This window comes from Paramisgurnus dabryanus, chromosome 4 (assembly GCF_030506205.2).
Source record: "Paramisgurnus dabryanus chromosome 4, PD_genome_1.1, whole genome shotgun sequence".
NCBI lineage: Eukaryota > Metazoa > Chordata > Actinopteri > Cypriniformes > Cobitidae > Paramisgurnus > Paramisgurnus dabryanus.
In genome coordinates, this window is record NC_133340.1 from 17,874,748 (window position 1) to 17,893,543 (window position 18,796).

Genomic DNA, 18,796 nt, shown 5'->3' on the forward strand with positions numbered 1-18,796 from the left:
CATAGTGTAGTAGAGTCACCCTGACACAGGAAAGACTTCTACAGAGTTGATGCATAAAAACTTCAGCTGCTTAAACGAAACCCATGATATCTCTGAGACTCCAGTGCAAAAAAGAAACCGTAGAGAGATGAAACGTGTGCTGGTTTAGAGCTGATTCAGGGTCAGTTTGACAGTCTCTGGTCTATTTCCAGTCTCGGTTTCATGCAATCGAACTGTCGCTGCACACAACCCTCAACTCTGCGCTTGTGTTTGTTTGAATGCACTAGACTCTAGGTCATCAGATAAACCAAGCACCTGTGGTCACCTGTTTGTTTCTGTTTTTTCCGGACTGATTATGTATTTGTGTGCGTGTGACAGATCTACATCTGCATGAACACAACGCAACACACGCAAGATGTAATTTTAGAGTCTGTGTTAGCAATGTAGTGAAGTATCATTGCTGAATAAATGAGTAGCTTACATATTGTATTATTTACAATGACAAATAATTTTAGCATTTTTGTCAATTCAACATATATTTTTATGCTACGTTAACTTAAAATATTAAGTGAAACAACTTCAACTTTTTTTTATCAGTTCTGTCAATTAGTCACAGGTCAAAACGTAATATTTTACATTGCAAAGGGTTTTTAACTTCATGCTGCATTCTTTACAGTGTACTTTTGCATAGCATAGCACAATATATTGTCTGTTTTACTGGCAGGTGTTTCAAAACCAGTGGAAAAAATTAAGGTAAATTATCTGAAAACAGACCATAAAAACCACAAGCAGGGAAATGTATCTCATTTTAAAGGAAAAAAGACAATGGTAGTCATTAAGAAGATATTTTTTCCAGTGCAATAACAATAAACATGAATAAAATGTGAAATAGTGAGTAATTCTGAACACACGCACGCAGAATTATCGTCATACAGCCAAAGGTTCCTCATTTTTAGTTTATTTCCCATACATAGGACTTGCCTCATTATCTCTATATTATCTCTCTCTCTCTCTCTCTCTCTCTCTCTCTGTCTCTCTCTGTCTCTCTCTCTCTCTCTCTGTTTCTTCGCAGCACACACCCTTCTGAAAGCAGTAGTAGGCGGTCATCTCTCCAGCAGATCAGTAACTGTATGCTCTTACGGTGACTTCAGGGTCAGAGCACATTGTGTTGATCTCAGGAGAGGTTTTAGGTCAGATTATCTGATGGTGACGATGATCCGTTAGGGTGTTTTGACTTTGCTCATAGCATCTGAACACATACTGTAGTAAAGCAGGAGAATCACAAACATTCACTTTCCTCTTTACTTGCTCACCAACATATATGAAGGAACCAGAAAAACTCTGAGGATCTTCTGTCTGCAGGGCTCAGGTTTGGTGTCAGGTGGTGCATCATCGATCGGTTCTTGATCCCAGGCCTGTGACGTGCAGCATGGCCGAGAATGGAGGTGTTGATGAACGGCGACCTCAGGTGTTTGTGGTGAGCAGTCAGACTCTAGACGTCCCAACCCCACCCCATCATGTGCACGAGAAGCTGAATGCCCATCGGTTTTCCCTCATCTACCTGCTGCTGGGTGTCGCTCTACTGGGCGTCTTTATTGAGGCTGGACTCATCTTTCATCTCTACAGCAGACTCCAGGTGAGCGCTTGGCAGATTTTAGGATGCGGGTTGTTTTTAGCTCAAATTTTCATTCAAGAAATTTCTCACGGAATATGGATATGGACCCTTGTTTATTTCTTCAGGATTTTAGGTTGATGTGTAACCCATACACTGTTGATCTAGAGTTGCTGAGTCATGTAGGCTCGTAGTCATAGTCATTTAGACAAGTTATGTCTTAGTCATGTAGACAAATATAAATTCTGCTTAAATGTGAATATCTTTTATCTCTTGAGTGAATAGTACAGGCACAAATGAAAACACCTTCAGTACTGTTTTAAGTCATGCCATGAGTTGTTTGTAGAGCTGAGATCAAGACACAAGATTAAATAAAGTACTGGTGGATAAAAAAAGAATCAGTATTACTTTATATGTGGTTTGGATGAATTTTATTATTATTCCAAAATGTGGTCATAATAACAATAAATGTGTTCATGGAAAAATATTACACATCAATAAATATGACGTCATACTGTAGGTTGTTTTAAACATATTTGGTCAAGCGACCAGCGTAGTTTTTGAGGTCTGCTCAGAAGATCCTCATGGATTTCCCATAACCACTCTCAACCTACGCTTACCTCACTTCCTCTCATACACAGTCAATGTTTCATAGTTTATTTTGAAAGAATGAAACCAAACAGCATGGTGTGAATTTCGGTTGACCGGGTAATTCAGCAGTTTTTTTCAGTCCAGATGAACGCCCCCATTAAATTACACATTAAATTAATTACAATGTTGATAAAATGATAAAACAAAGTTGTGATTGCTGAGTTAATGCTATATGCTAGTTAATGCTATATGCTAGCGTTTAGGCTGAAGTTGAACAATTGACGTGACAGTTAAGTTTTGCAGGTCCATACTGAAAAAAAAACACAAACTTATCACTCAGAAACGTCCTTTAACAATCTCCAAACAATTGATTATTCCTCAAAATCTTCATCTGATACAGACTCAAACATAAGATCTATTTACACACACACAGAGCTACTGAAGGAGAAACAGCCAATCAGAGCAGAGCTCAACATTATTATTCATGACCTTTTCAAATAAGGTAATTATAGACCATTTCTTTCTAAGGGGAAATCCTAGGGTTGTAAATGGACATGTAAAACTGACCCTGGATCATTTTTGCACTAAATAAAGCCACAAACTTTTGTGTAGATATCAGAGAATAATTTAACAGATTATTACAATGCATTCCTTGCACCTTTAAGCTTTCGATAAATCTACCCTATTCCTGTAACCTGCGGTTTAGCATCTTTATGTAAGACTCACAGAAGATGTTTACAAAGAAGGATCGAAACCCACAACATTCTGGTTACCAGCCCAGATAGTTAACCACTAAGTTAGACCACCTCCGCAGTTTTGCTCATGGTTTTACATTACTGTAATAGCATGACATTTGTTTTTTTCTGAGATCTCAGGCTGTTTGGAAGGATTTTTTTATATAATGCCTTGTTTAAAATATTTTTGCCTGTTGCAGGTTACCATACAAAGTTAATGACACACAAGATGATGAGGCATTTCTTATATTTTTGCGGTGATGACATGATATTAAAAATGATGCATAGATTTGGACGAATGTATCCATGAAATGACTAAATATGCGTCTGAGTTTATCAAGTGAGAAATGCATTGACAGGCATCCTTGATTATTGTGTAGAGTTGCAGAGTTTTTCTTGGTTGAAACATTGAAGTGTGATGATCTGTAATGTTAAGTGTTTGATGTTTTATCTAATGAAGTCAGAATAAATCAATTCCTTCCTGTCTGATTAACTCAAATCTGTCCAGCGGTCAGGACACACTGAGTTTGGCCATCAGCTCTCATTATAATGTAAGTTAAGCAGACAAAAATGCTTTTGGTTACACAACACAGATAGTCCCACCCCAAGGTCTGATGTTGCTGTGTTTGGTGTGATGTATACAACTGAGCTATAGTGTTTTAAAAGGATTGTACAGTAGTTCTTAAGCAATGTTTGTAAGCAAACTGTTTTTGAGCACCATTGACTTCCATAGTATTTTTCTTTCCTACTATTGAATCAATGGTGCTCCTGTTTCCTGCTTGATTACAAACATATTCATTTGTGTGTCAACCTGAGGGTGAGTACATGATGAAATAGTTTTTATGTTTAGGTGAACTATCCTTTTAACATCCCAAAAATTAAAGCTGTAATCTGTAACTTAGCTGGCACTTAAACAAGAGTTAATATCAGCAGGGGTTTTCAACATCCTAAGGAATTAAATACTGGAGCAGAGATGGATTTTCCACTGAACAGGTAAGACCTAGTTGGGCTTGTCAATTGAAGGTTGCCCTCTCACGGCAAGGAGGTTACAGCTGTGGTACCCTTGAGGAAGGCACCTTAACCCCAATTGCTCCCTGGGTGCTGCAGTGAAAGCTGCACACTGCTCCAGGTGTGTGTGTGTGTGTGTGTGTGTGTGTTTAATACTCACTGGAAGGGTTAAATGCAGAGGTCACATTTCGAGCTACTTCACAAAACATGTCACTTTTACAAAAAAGTTGAACAATTTACATATTTCTTTAGTCAAAACTTCCAACTGTCATGAGGATATATAATGACAGATCTGCTCTGATTTTGTGATCACAGACATCAGACTCAAGTAGCGAGCAAAGCACAAAACAAAAAAACACACATGCCAGAAATTACTCCACAAATAACTGCAATTTTATAGTTTAAACAGAGATGGTGATAGAGAGGGAAAGTTAAAGATTGCAGCTTTACACATTAGCTTTAATTTCTAAAACAAAAAGTTATTAATTATTCTTGTTATTCTAGTCACAGGTGTCACCGGATAATCAACCAATGGAATATAAAGTAAGTTCTTTATGTGCTTTGGTGTGTGTTCTTTACAGGGGTGTGCGTGTGTGTATAAAATATAAATAGATAATAGTGTCTCTTAAGTAAAGCATTTAATGGCTTCATGCATAATATTATTATACATAATTATAAACAAATGAGCAAAATGCTTAATTCAGACAAATGTAAAACCTTTTAAATGTATTTCATACAAACCTAAGTGGTCGAGCATCATATTAATATCAATGCATATTTTTTATCAACAGGCAGACAAGCCCTCATCTCAAAGTGGATCACTGGGTCAGTTAATACACACACACACACAATAAAAAAATCCACCGGCTCCTTGTTTTTTAATCCTCATTAATCCAAAGTAGTGTCATTAAACATGCCGTCTTGATTCTCTAATCAATGTGAGGTCACATTAATAAAGCCCTGCCCACTTACAGTCCTGAATAATCATAGTTTCCACCTTCAGGGAGTTGTACTCTGTCCCCTAGATAATATTATCTCAGACTGTATTAATCAGATCTATTTGAACGGAAAGCTCTCACTGTCTGTTTGTAAGGGAGTGAGGAGCTGTAGCTCATTTGCATTTAAAAGTTCAGACATTAAAACAGTGCGTTTTTGCTCTCAAACAAATAGCGGCATTTTGTATATGCTATAATAAATGATATGTGGGGTATTTTGAGCCCGACTCCCTTTTACAAACTGTTTTTCAAAAATGATGCACCCCGCCTTTAAAAGTTTAAGGCAGCATTTTTTTACCCATGCACACACAGATGTTTTTTATTGCATGTGTTAAGTAATTGTGTTTGTTTTCTCAGATCATAATGAAATTTTTCCTAAAAATCAAGATCCTGAAGCTGAGAGCAAACCCGCTACATTCCTACAGTATAAAAGTATGAAACACTTTATACACGCATGTGATTTTGTTGGCAATTGTTTTTTTACATTAAAACCATTTTATACAAAGAACAAAAATCCCAAATGTCACCAAGGAAGATTCTTTTCATCTCTTATGATAAATAATTCTCTGTTTTGATTGTTTTATGCTAATGTTATATGCTAGCGAGATAAGACTTACAATTCTGTGTGACTTGTGTTGTTTGTTGTAGAGTCCTCAAAGGAACAAGAAACCAAGGTGTTGCACTGGACGCATAATGTTTTCCCAACGTTTTATACCAGTCTGGACATCAAGAACAACTCAGTTCTTTACATCCAACAGGAGGGAGTTTATTACATATTTTCCAAAATCTCCTACAACACGAACAGTTTTCTGAAACATCAAGTCATGTACTGCACAGAGAGATACTCCAATAACATGGAGCTGATGAGTTCCAGGTATCACCATCCAGTCCATCAAATAATCAATGCAATCAGTTTTAAAGTTTTGTTGTTGGTTTTTTCTTTGCATTCAGGTGCACTCTTACAGAATTTCACAAAACAATACAGATTTCTTGGTCATTAAATTTATAACTAATATTTGTTTTACAAAATGTTCTCTTGAGCGGCAAGTAACACATGATGTTATTGGCTGTTATATAAACTAAATGTTATTTTTAAAGAAAAAAAATAAAATACTTGTTTCCAAATGTGGTGGAGGTGGACACTGCTGTCACAAATAAAAGTATTAAATAATATAAAGTGAAGTTCGCACACTGAAAAGTACTGCTCCATACAAATGTTTTTTTAAAAGGCAACGTTTCGACCCTCAGGTCTTCATCAGGCACAATCTCAATGTAAGTGAGGAGCACCTTTAAATAAAAAAACAGGTGCTCACCTTAATTAGACATGCTCACTGGGAAGTCATGTGACAAAAACAGATCATGTGATAGATACACTCAGAGTACATATCATATAACAAGAAAACAAATGTGTTTTCTTGTAACATATCATATAACAAGAAAACAAATTAGTTTTCTTGCTATATGATATGTACTCTGAGTGTATCTGTCACATGATCTGTTTTTGTCAAATGACTCACTTACATTGAGATTGTGCCTGATGAAGACCTGAGGGTCGAAACGTTGCCTTTCAAATAAACATTTGTATGGAGCAGTATTTTTCAGTGTGCGGACCTCACTTTGTATTATTTGATTGTATATTCCAGTTGTCCTGCACCTGCCCCCAATTTGGGCTTATGTGATGTGCACACCACTTCTGTGTTTTCTGATTCACAAATAAAAGTATCATAGTATTTACACAAAACATTACCTAGGGACATTGCCAATGTGATCTCATTATTTTTTTGTATGTGTAAATGCTTTGCAGGTATTTTTCCAACCCTCACAAAGGCCAGACAATTGAATACAGCAACAGTTACCTGGGGGGAGTATTTCAGTTGTATAAAGGTGACAGCGTCTTTGTTAAGGTCAATAACGTCTCACTGCTGTATGGGGAAACTGCTGAGAACTTCTTTGGTGCCTTCAAGATCCATTGACATCCATACTCTTGACACACAAACACACACGCACGCACGCACACACACACACACACACACACACACACACCAGTTTTTAAAGGTTCTCAGTACAGTTTAAGATATTTTGTAGATTCTGATTTTTTACAGTTACTTTCCATATAGCAAGCAACCATTGAAACAATGTTAATAACTGTTCATATGTTATTGTGAATCTTACTGAATCAATATCACGTTTGCAACCTTTGTTAATATTGAGAAAAATAGAAACTTCAACAAACCACCATGATGGTGATCAGTGTTTGCTTTAGTTTAGCCTTGTGTTTTAATCTTAAGTTTTCTTTGGCTGTTGAAGCAGTGTTTCTGTTATTTATTTAGATCTTATTTACTAAGATCTACTGTGATTATTTTTTATATATAAAAAGGTTTAATACAAGCCCAGACAAACACCGAAAAAAGAAAGATCTACCTTTTAAGAGTCAAGGGCTTAACTAGAGCAAACACTCATCACCATAATGGTGATTTGTTGAAATTTCAATATTTTTCAATATTAATGGAGGGTGCAAACATGATATTGATTCAGTTAGATTAACATTGACAAATCAACAATTTTTAACCATATTCAATGGTTGCTTGCTATCTGGATTTGGTGTTTAGTTTCTTTTGGGGGGAGCACATCTTTAATTTTGGGTTTATTGTTTTATTATTATATAAAACATTATTTTGTAAATGTAAATTATAAGAGCATTCCTCATATTTCAATTTTTTTTTAATTATATTTATATACTTTTTTATACTTTATTTAGCCTGATGGTTTTGTAAATTTTTACAAATCTAAAAAATGTGGTTATGGGCTTGTAGGTTAAACAATTATCATTTTTGCACATTCATACCATAAAGCCTTTATCCTCGAAAACCACAACCAAAAGTGTGAAAGGATACCATTAAATATGGTTTTACTGCAGCGAGGTTAAACATGTTTTTTTTTGTGTGCATACAGTTGTTGCTTCAGGGAGCATAAAACCATTGAAAGTCATGAAACATTTAGAAATGAAAAACTCAAAGAAAATATGTAGGCTGCTAAATCCCACTTTTGCTGTCTTACTGCTGTTTTGTTATTCTGTTTTCCTGTTTAACTCATGGCTTGATACTTAATACTTAAGCATATTGCTATGCACTTTGTTTTAATATTAATATCATTGTTTGGTTTGAAGGAAATTATTTAGCTTTTATGCTAGTCACATGTTAACTTAAATTTATTTTTGTTTATATTTTAATTATTTTTGACTGACCGACTTTCATTACACATTTTGACTGACTGACTAACACATTTTGTATTTGTATTAGATTCCAAATGCAAACAACACACTCTGTGTGTCAGTCCAATGCTTTTGGCTACACAAGCTTAGTTTCTTTACACAACAATGACACGTGTGCTGTAATTGCGCAGATATTTAAAGAAAACTCTGCTGCCCCCTTGAGTCGCCCCCCTGAGGTTACTTACGACCACAGTAAATCAATAGTTTTTATCTTAAAGAAACAGTGACTCAAATAAAGTCCATCATCATTTACTCACCTTCCAAACCCACATATGCTCTTCGTGAAATACAAACAGCGACATATGTGTGTAAAACACGTAATCGAAAGTCTTGCTTTGATTATATTACGTAAGATGATCACCATTAACTTTCGTTGTGGGATAAAAGCAACTGACACATAACAGGGTATGTTTTGACTTTTGCGTTCTAGAAAAGTACGATTTCAAGTAAATGTAAATGATGATTGTTCAACAGGACTCAACATTGAGCAAGTATTCTGTTTCTGTATGTTTCTGGCTTCACTCTTTATTAAAGAGCTGACATTGTGTTTTTTTCTTATTTATAAAGTCGAACATGCTGAACTTTGTAATGATTGATAGGAACGTGCAATGAAACTGTGACAATAAAAATGTTCAAATGTTCAAACTCACAATGTTCCTTATTTTCTCTCTCTCGTTTCCAACCTCAACCTGCTGAACACAGCAGAGAGAGAAATATGGAGAAAGACAGGATGTGGTGTAATAGAGAAAAGGGACGGCAGATAGAAACCGGGTTTTTTTCTTTTGGGGGTGTGGGGGGGTTGCATTTTCCTTACTCAGCGCATTTCTGCATTCACAGCGGAAGTTTCCAAAAACCTGCAGGTCACCACAAACAAACAAACGAAACAACTGACTATAGTTTGTTTCTGCTGTCTGGTTCATTTCTTTGCATTCTTCCTTCCGTTTTGAGAGAATGAGAAATGTCAATTTTCCACGCACATCACAGCAGATAAGACATCAAACTCTAGCTATTAAAGAGAGAAAAATATTTTAATATCATTTTTCCTTGTTACGCTTTTGTTTTGCATTGTGTGTTGGTGCCTTAGCCATATTGCAAGTATGACAATCATGGAGTAGACATTGATAGGGGCCTATAGCACCACCTGGGGGTGCACCTGTCCAGCAGCAGTGCTTGCATAGGAGATGGTTTAAAGCAGGGGTGGGCATTCCTGGTCCTAGAGGGCCACTGTCCTGCAATGTTTAGCTACAACACACCTGAATGTCATTTTCAAGTCATACTGAAGCCTTTGATCTGGATTTTCAGGTGTGTTTGATTAGGGTTGGAGCTAAACTTCGTAGGACAGTGGCCCTCCAGGACCAGGAATGCCCACCCCTGGTTTAAAGTGCCCTATGCATATTTGCTTAGTTTTGAAACATCTGAATTAATTTGATTTAAGTTGAGTGGACAACATATTGTTGAAGTGTAGACTCACAAAGCGTTTGACACCCAGAGTTGAGTTTGTGGTCACAGTGAAATCTCAGTATGTGTGTTTGGTTCTCCTGTCAATATGAAAAACGAGAACAAAACTATCAGCATTTCTGATAAGATAGCAAGTGTTTTTCTTAAAACAATACCACACACACCTGCACACAAACTTACAAACACATTTACACAAACTTAACTCACTTACACGAACATCTGACCTTTTGACAAACCAGTTAAATCTTTTTAAACTGTCTTCTGACTGTCGTGTACATAGTTCGATAAAGAGAGACAACGGTGTCTAACTTGGAGTTTCCAGAAAGTCTTACCACACACGATAAACGTGATTGAGACAGTTCTTTTTTATTCCTATGAGTTTCTATTACTCAGAGAGAGACAGAGAAACAGAGACAAATAGAAGACGAGAGCGAATGAAAGAAAAATGGGTTGCTTGTTTATTTCCCTGCACTAGTATCTGTTCCTCTAAAACATCAATGAAAGAGCCAGTCAAAATGAGAGACCGACTGGGAGACAGACAGGCCAGCAGACAAGACATAGCCTACTTGTTAGTAGTCCTGGGGCCTCATTTATAAAATGCTGCGTAGAAAACATCCTATATTTGATCTTATGATCATTTATCAAAAATGCGTAGGTGTAATTCATAAAACAAACATATGCACAAGAAAACGTGCCTACCCCTTTCTTTCAGATGTGAAATCTATAATTCGCAAATGATCTTGAACTTGTGCGCAGCTGAGCAGTTTCAGATCTCCGCCTTTAAATGATGCCTAATTAATGTCATAGACATATAAAAGAGCACTTGTCAATGTTTAAATCCTTTTCGAGCAGTAAGAATGCCTTACATTTCAAAAACAATTCAACAAGCAAAAGTGCGTATGTCCACGTCAAAGACGTTTTTATAAATATGGAATTTGCCGAGCATTTTTGCGTACGCACACTTTACGACCAAATCTGTGCGTACACACGCTTTATAAATGAGGCCCCAGAGCTAAATCTGAAGTTCAACACTCACATTCATTTTTTTCAGCATCTTGTGTTCAGTCTCTTATTTTGAAAACAGGCACGAGTTGAGAATAAAATAAAATCACACAAGATTCAGCAGTGTTTCTTGATTGACAGGTTGCTTCAGCCTGCACTTATTATGGTGTCTGCTAAAAATTCAAGAGGAAACTGCTACAATTCGGAAAGGCGGAGTCTCCAACAGGTGGCAGTAATGAGTCATTGAGTTCCCTGAAACACCTTGAGTAAGTCTGAGACCTGAAGTATTTTCTGTCTGACAAATACAGGCCGTTATGGAAATGGTTGAAATGTCTACTGAAGATTTGATTGGAAACGTTTCTGATGTCTCTAGGTTCTCCAGACTGTACGTTTGTTTTGGCATTTGATCACAATGCATCATGTGTTTTTTTAGTCTGCTAACAAGTGGCTTCATGTTAACTTCAATAACGCTTTCCATGTCTTTAGTTGTCAAGATTAAGGGCTATGCCTTCAATATTTTACACATGCAACTTTCTTTGTCCACATTTAGCACATCATGTGATTGGTGACTTGTTGTTTATACACTTACAAAATTAGCATAAGCAGTTCATAGAAATATTAGTATTGTGTTGAAACTGAAGTCTGGAGGACAGTAGCTCTCCAGGAGCAGGGCTGGAGACACCTGGGTTAGTGTTTAATCTGTCTATCTAAGTAGATATCGCTGCAGACAGGAGACCGGTTGTGGCTAGAGGGGATACAGCTATGGCTTAGATCTTTTGAAATCTCGCCGGATGAGCGTTGTTTTATCCGTAATCCTACCCCCAAGACTAACCCAACATCTCGTGAGATTTGGCTGAGCATCTGGCCAGAACCCTGGAGACTTGCAGGTGGGAGGAAGCTTACGGCGCAAATGTGAGGGCTTTAACTAAATACTTGCTGTTTAGTTTAGTGTAGTTTATGTCAAGCCCTCAAACTTAAAGCTTTGCTGTTGTTTGGGGTAAAGGTGTAAAATATGTTTCTTTAAGATTGAACAGTCCTGAAATAGTACAACAGACAGACTTAAAATACATAGTATTTAGACTGAAAGATTGCAGTTGCAACAATACTTCTCTTTACTGCTGTTACGAGATTTTTTCATTGGGCGGAGCTTACATGAGTATTCATAAAAAGCTTGCGCATCAAAAAGAATGTGACACCCTTTAGTCACAGCACATCTAATAAAATTGTGGGAGTTTAGGAATCTTGACGTGAGCTTTGCCCTTGAATCCGTATATATCAGAAACCAAAAATTTAGTAATACCCCCTCAACACAAATAACATTAAATAAACCAATTCAAAATCAACTGTTGAGCATGAACCAATACAACAACGCACATGAAAATACATAACCCAGTCAACATCCTTTGGAGATTTGTAAATCCCACTTGTGGCTAAAGTCCCACACACTTAAGGCTAGACACAGATTGACTTCCCATGACCAATCACCTTAAAGAAATCATCTCAGGAAACATCAAGCAGCGAATCATTTTTTGACTTTTCAAAAACATTATTGACATGACTAGTAAATTAGGATGTATCCTTGTTACTGCAATGACAGAAATCAGGCTAGTACCGGACTAAAATCCCAGTCTAGATGGCATAGTGGTATATCAGCGGAGGATTTTGGAGATCCGACTAGCACTTGGTGTTAGTTTAAGTTAAATTAGATGCGTGGAGGCTAATCGTGTATTTCCTGTTTAACGTAACATAAATGTCGTCTGACCGCTCTAAATCAGATGAGCCTCAACCTCTGGTTATATTAATGTTATTATTATTATTATTATTATTATGTTATGATTATATAAAGCTATCATTGGAAAAGACGGTCAGTTTTGTTTTATGATAGTGGTCGTGAACCTCTGGTTAGAAATAACTATTGTAATAATTAAGTTGCACCTCTGGGGGACTAAAAAAGTATGTTCAGAGATGAGCAAGCATAAGGTGGCCTTTGAGCATATGGTCCGACCAAGCCTGGTTATATTGTGATTGTGTGCCCGCATAATTATTAAATATTAATAGGTCCAAAACGACATATGTAGCCAAACGAACTGATGCAATACCAAGTAGGGCTAAATCAAAATAACCAAACATCCACCCCAATTCTGTAATTGTTAAAAGTAATTATCAATCCGATTTGTATTGTTTTTATCTTCTGGAGTCAGATAAAACTCCCTAAATTACGTAACGCCAGAACGCACTAGAATCCTTCACTATGCTGAATGGTTTCCATCGTTGGGCCAATTGATTGATGGGTGATATATTTTTCCCTTACAGGTGCAAGCAAAATGTGCCATTTTTAGGTGTGTCCTTTAAAATGCAAATGTGCTGATGAAATTCAAACACTGATCACAATAATGGTGGTTTGTTGAAATTGAAACTCAATTGTGCTGTCAATTATTTTCTCTCTCTCTTCCTCTCTGCACTAAATGGCAGTGCCGTGGCTGGATAGTGCAGATTAAGGGGTATTATTGTAATAAGACTTGCTACCTATGTCACAAAACAGGTGAAATCTCAATGACCTATTTATTCACATGTTTGCAGAGAATGGTTTACCCAAACTAAGTTACTGGGTTGATCTTTTTCACATTTTCTATGTTGATTGAAACACTTGGGACCTTAAACATGGAAAATAAATATTTCCCACTATGACCACTTTAACCAAACATTCTTAACCAAATTCCTGCTTAATTTCAGTCAGACATTATAGAAGTTAAACTGATTCATGTTGTTTCCAGACACATTGCGTAACTTGCCTGAAGTTTTTATGTCTAGAGGAGCTAAACTTCAAATTTATATTTCCTCTTGGTTCAGTGGGGTTGTTGTTAATCTTGTGTCTGGCTGGATTAATACAAAGCTAAAATAGGTTTTTGCTCTTATGATTCTCAACAATATTAGGTTTAGAAATAAGTCAGAGGTTCATGTTTGTTTGTTTGTTCAGCGTGGGCCGAGGTGTCATTCTGTGGTGAAGCCTGAAAGCACATCTGCAACTCTGACAGTAAGTGACGCAGACAAATGGCTCAACTTTTCTCCTAAGGGTCTGCAGAGATCCCATCCACATAAAAGAAAAGAACATCTCAGTGGTTTTCCAGTTCAGAAATGAGAATACACAAGAGATGTTTCCTTTGCTTTTAAAGCTCCAGAAGAGATGTGCTCAAATATGGCGTGATACCGAAGCCGGCATTTCAATAAACCTCCACATGCATTTTATAGCTCAAAATTTTTGACCAGTTTGTGTTTATTTGCATTAAAATTTCAGGAGAAAGAACTGAGACCAAGATCAAACTAAACGAGATTCAACTTCAGTTGTCTGCAGCTAAACTCGGCCTGGTTTATGACTTCATGTCCGTTACTTAGAGCTTATTTTATCTTATTTATTCTCATTCAAACACATCAGAAAGCACCAACAAATATATACAATAAACATTTTACATTTATTAAATATTCTTACTTAGTATACAAAATAAAGCATTTCAAAGCTGTCATCATCTTAACATTCATTTCTAGAGTTCCTGAGTTTGATATAGCATTTAAAAAAATGCTCCACCACACAATAAACAGTACAACATGTGCACCTTAAAGTTCATCATATCTGCTAAACCTTCAGTCACATTACAGACTAAACACACTTAGATCGTAAGTGTTGTGTATGCCACAGTTTTCTGTAATAAACATCGACATCTGCAGTTATCTGTGAACGTGAAAATTGGCCGCATTTACCAGAGACCATCGGCTGAGCATTTTGTCAGGTTTGACCTCTAACATACTGCTTATATGTAGTGATATCTACAAAGTTGTACACTTAAAGTAAACATAAATACATTTCTGAACCAAATATATAAAAAACAAAGCATAAATATTATAGTTATTTTACATGTAAATCACTTATAAATAAATTTAAATTATAAATAGTGCTTAAGAGTCATTGGTCGGTCATCAGTAGTTCCATGCAAAACGTGCAAAATTCTCTCGTGTTTAGCTTTGCGACATTTTGTCGGCTTAAAATTTAAAATCGCACATTCATTGCGTTATATCTTATCGGTAGCTGTAAGTATTAGTCCAAATACTTAATTAACACTGGGCGGAGGATGTTTATGACCAACCGGGTTTAAGGAAACTTTTGCAGAAATTTCCTCAAATTTTGAGAGCGCCGGCTCCTTACAGACCTGCTCGGAAGAGCGAAAGTACTCCTGAAAAGGTCAAAGTCTGGATGAAGGTCAAGAGGACACAGCAGCTCCACAATCAGTTCGGTTTCTCATGCGCATGCGCAATGACCTCATGGCATTCATCTGTCAACCAGAAACATCCCGAATCCAGAATCATTTAACTCCAGTTTCCAGTATTTCGGTTGTTCAGTCAATTCTTCTGAAAACTCGGTTTTAGCCAGGAGTCGACTTTCCTCTTGTAAAAGGGTGACTACCTGCCAGCACGTCCGGGTAACAGGATGTGATGCGTTTGAGTTTGAATAATCTGGCAGTGACACTGAGCAAGTCAACTGTTTGGTTTCAAACTGATCGTAAAAGATAACGTTGAAGTGAGCAGGTGGACAGATGTGTAAGCAAGAGAAAGTCAGCTTGGCGTACAGAAAATAACTTCCACTGGCCATCACATTCAGAACACTCTGTTTTTTCTCATATTGGTATAGAGAGCCGATGGATTCACCTTCTCCGTATGCTATAGTTTCCCACTCCATCACACCTGGCTTCAGTTTACCTGCAGGGCAGAGACAAAGACACAAACTTAGTTCCAAAACTTGCTGATGGAGCTAATATTTTAAATTCTGGTTTAAGCACGAGGTACAGTAAATAAGCAAGCTATTTCTTAAACCATTTATTAATGATTGCAATGTAGCAAATAATAACATGAAACTTACTGTTTGTGGCTCTCAGGTGTGCAAAATTCTGCGCCTAAAACACAAAGACAGAGAGAGAGAGAGAGAGAGAAAGATTAGATACAGGTTCAGCAGCTCATGTTGTCATTGGCATGAAAGGTGGGGTTACAACAGCCCATGCAAGTGCACGTATCTCCCTACAATGATGTCCGAATAACTGGCTGAATAATACTTAACATTGCTAAACCAGACGTCCTTCCCGTAAAATGCAGAACAAAATCAAATGCATTTCCTTCAGTTCAGCATTTTTGAATCTACATGAGTTTCTGTATGTTTCTTTATTAAAAGAATTAACAAAATGTAACATCAAGATTAAGAGATTTTATTCCCCAAAGCACTTCATATATGTCTTAACAAATCAGAGAATTAAAATTAAAGTTATTTTTGGTTCTACTTTGAACTTTTTAAGTGGCTATTATTATATAAGCTTTAGGCTGATCTTAAATCAAATATTTACATTAACATTCTTTTTCGCAAGTCCCTAAACTCACCTTATATGAGTTTCCAGGTTCCGTTAACGGACTGGGCGCAATATACGGGCTCACGCTTCCGTCTGTTTCCCGGGGCATGCGGGCGTTTATTTCGCTCTCGAGGTGTTTAGCGAAGAGCAGCGCGCCACCGAGCGCGACGAGAAACATGACGAAAAGCAAGATCACGGACGTAGTGAGAAAGGTGTCCAGGCACCTGCCGCGGGGACGCACAACGGACTGACTCTCGACATCTGCGGACGCGGACATATCCAAAACACAACGGTATTATCCAGCAGCGCGATATGATAACATCCACGGGAGCTTGCACTTATCTGACAGGAGACATCATGAGCTGATTGTTTTTATGCATGACGCTGAAAAAAGGAGGAACTATCGGATTTCCCTCGTCACCTCCGCCCCCACGAGCGTCCGCGAGAGAGAGACTGGGAGGGTTTGAAGAAAAATCCGACTAACTTTCCGCTTCTTTCGCTCTTGCGCAAGCGGAGGTGGAAAGCGAGACGCAACGCAGAGTCAAGTGTGATTTTCTGTGACTGCCGCTCAGTGTTTCATGGAATATCGTCCTACATGAACCATCTTACATCCCTTCTTTCACACGGTGTTGTTTTATATATTTAAAGTTTTGCGCACTAAAGTCTAAAGTTTTGTAAAATTGCGTTCACGTCAAAAGCTGAAGCACCCGATTCACATTTGCTTCTTTACGTGTTTTTTCACGTGACATTATATGTGTAGCTCATTTCAGACTGTTACTGGCCTGACCTGGAGACCCCTATGCCCCCCCCCTAAAAACCCAGCATGCACCTGTGACCTCATTTTCATATGGTTGAATGTGACGTCATGCGTTGAAATTTGTATGTTTGAAATATTGTATTTACAGCATCACTTGTCTGCGTACGCATAAAAAACTCAATTTGAAAACACTTTATGGAATTTATCATTTTTAAACCATTCTCACTGAAAACGTTTTGCAAAAAGGTTCAGATTGTTTAAATTATTAAACAATTGCTTTAGCCAGAATTATTAGATACATTTTCAATAAAAAATGTATACATTCCAAAAAAATTTTGTCCAACTTTTTGATTGAAAGCTTATGCATAAATACATAAAAATAGTTAAGGCGCAAACACAAAATATGCCATTTGATTATTAAAAAATCTTATTTTTTGCCTCTCCCTAAAACAGGTTTTGTCTCAAATAATGGGTAAAGAGGACTTTGTAAGGCACTTTTCATATTATTACTTTCCAAATTGCTTTGCTGTTCACTTTGGATAAATGCAGAAATGTAAATTAAACATAAAAAACACTTGCGGTTAGCCATCACGTGTCATTAGCCATCCCCTTACTCTCTTATTCAACCGTTTTTGATTACGCTCTGTGGGTATCGATTTGTAATGTTAAGCCCACGGGTCTGGGGCGGGACTCTGGTTCTTGTAAGGGATTCAGTGCACTGGTCAGTGACTTATCCTAGTTCTCTCTAAACCAAACTGTGAAAATAATCTTTCACAGGGGGGACGTTGTATCTTTAAGACCTAACTAACTCTTTCTTTTCTCTTAAACAGGTGTGTTTAGAAATTGTGGAAACTTGTGTCTTGTTATAAGCACCTTTTGTACTTTTGTTTTCCTATGACACATTGCTTTTATTGTTTCCTAATCTTTGTAAATCACTTTGGTCTGCTAAATGCTCAATGTATTTAATCACTTACCATAGTGTATATGACTGTAAACATGGTAATTTGATTGGATACACAGGTGAGATCAGGTAATGTGATGGTGAAGGTTCCCCTCAGACATGTGTTTCTTCAGCAGGAACAGGGCAGAACAGGAATCAAACTCATCAAGTTGCTGAGCAGTTGGGTCGTGTGTGGGCCTACCGGCATGGAAGAAGAAAGTGGGATTTATTTTCCCTGCAGCCCTCTGAGCCAGATAATGAACAGAAAATGATGTCATCATCACTGATATGAATATAGTGAGAGTGAGTCAGATCACTTGTTTACTTCTGAAACTTCCTTTCCTGTATGACCTCACTGACCAAACAATACAGCAATTCATGGTATTTGGTCTAATCTCTCTCTCTCTCTCTCTCTCTCTCTCTCTCTCTCTCTCTCTCTCTCTGTGTGTGTGTGTGGGTGTGTGTGAAACTCTCCGTGTCATTTCTGTCAGCTTCCCCTCTGAAAGTATCTCTAAGTGTCAGTAATGTTTCCTGTATGTTGATGGGCCTTTTTGTTTTATTTTCCAAACTCGTGATCAAAGCTTACTTTTGGGGAAAAATTAAACAAAGGCACTGTCTGGAAAACCCAACTTTAAAATATTGATGTAATATATACATACATAAACTACTGTTCAAAGGTTTGCCATCGCTTGACTAAAATGTTTAGTATGATCTTAAAAATCTTGTAATCTCAAGATGATGATTGATGAATTACTTTTGTAGACAATAATATACTAAACATGTAACATATTAAATTATTTAATTAGAAATGTATTTATTTATTAAATAGATGACGTATGGGGTATACACACCAACTGCAAATTCAAAGATTTGCACGAGTAGATTACATACAAAGGCAATGCAAAGATACGAAAAGACGCAAACTCACACGGGGTGATGCGAATGACTCGAATTGGTCTGCACTATTTGCCTCAAATGCATCTTTTGTGCAAGTTGAAAATATTCAACTCAAGCAAAAAATTTGCATGCAAGTAAAATCCCACAAGTAATCTAAAGCGAGGA

General features: G+C 37.1%; 2 protein-coding genes across 3 annotated transcripts; one reads left to right on the top strand and one right to left on the bottom strand.

Annotated features, from left to right (window-relative positions):
- The first annotated feature begins 1,032 nt into the window (after positions 1 to 1,032).
- LOC135750682 (tumor necrosis factor ligand superfamily member 6) lies at positions 1,033 to 7,417 on the top strand. 2 transcript variants are annotated; one of them, XM_065269649.2, is made up of 6 exons: positions 1,033 to 1,615; positions 4,429 to 4,467; positions 4,716 to 4,749; positions 5,277 to 5,351; positions 5,568 to 5,793; positions 6,724 to 7,417. In XM_065269649.2, the coding sequence occupies exons 1-6, from the start codon at positions 1,409 to 1,411 to the stop codon at positions 6,890 to 6,892; spliced, it is 750 nt and encodes a 249-aa protein (XP_065125721.1). In that variant the 5' UTR covers positions 1,033 to 1,408; the 3' UTR covers positions 6,893 to 7,417. The 2 variants fall into 2 exon arrangements, with proteins under 2 accessions (XP_065125721.1, XP_065125722.1); XM_065269650.2 differs by having other exon boundaries at positions 4,435 to 4,467.
- A 6,684-nt stretch (positions 7,418 to 14,101) lies between these two features.
- LOC135752389 (uncharacterized) lies at positions 14,102 to 16,753 on the bottom strand. Its single transcript, XM_065270881.2, has 3 exons — positions 16,069 to 16,753; positions 15,560 to 15,593; positions 14,102 to 15,399 (listed from the first exon to the last, which is right to left on the bottom strand). The coding sequence occupies exons 1-3, from the start codon at positions 16,312 to 16,314 to the stop codon at positions 14,972 to 14,974; spliced, it is 708 nt and encodes a 235-aa protein (XP_065126953.2). The 5' UTR covers positions 16,315 to 16,753; the 3' UTR covers positions 14,102 to 14,971.
- Between the last annotated feature and the right edge of the window lie 2,043 nt (positions 16,754 to 18,796).

Bases quoted from the DNA above. Each gene is read 5' to 3' on its own strand.
- LOC135750682 (XM_065269649.2), top strand. From the start codon at position 1,409: ATGGCCGAGAATGGAGGTGTTGATGAACGGCGACCTCAGGTGTTTGTG. The intron at 4,468-4,715 runs GTAAGTTCTTTA...TTTTATCAACAG, and splicing joins ATCAACCAATGGAATATAAA to GCAGACAAGCCCTCATCTCA. The intron at 4,750-5,276 runs GTCAGTTAATAC...TTGTTTTCTCAG, and splicing joins ATCTCAAAGTGGATCACTGG to ATCATAATGAAATTTTTCCT.
- LOC135752389 (XM_065270881.2), bottom strand. From the start codon at position 16,314: ATGTCCGCGTCCGCAGATGTCGAGAGTCAGTCCGTTGTGCGTCCCCGC. The intron at 15,594-16,068 runs GTGAGTTTAGGG...TTTGTGTTTTAG, and splicing joins AACCTGGAAACTCATATAAG to GCGCAGAATTTTGCACACCT. The intron at 15,400-15,559 runs GTAAGTTTCATG...TCTGCCCTGCAG, and splicing joins ACACCTGAGAGCCACAAACA to GTAAACTGAAGCCAGGTGTG.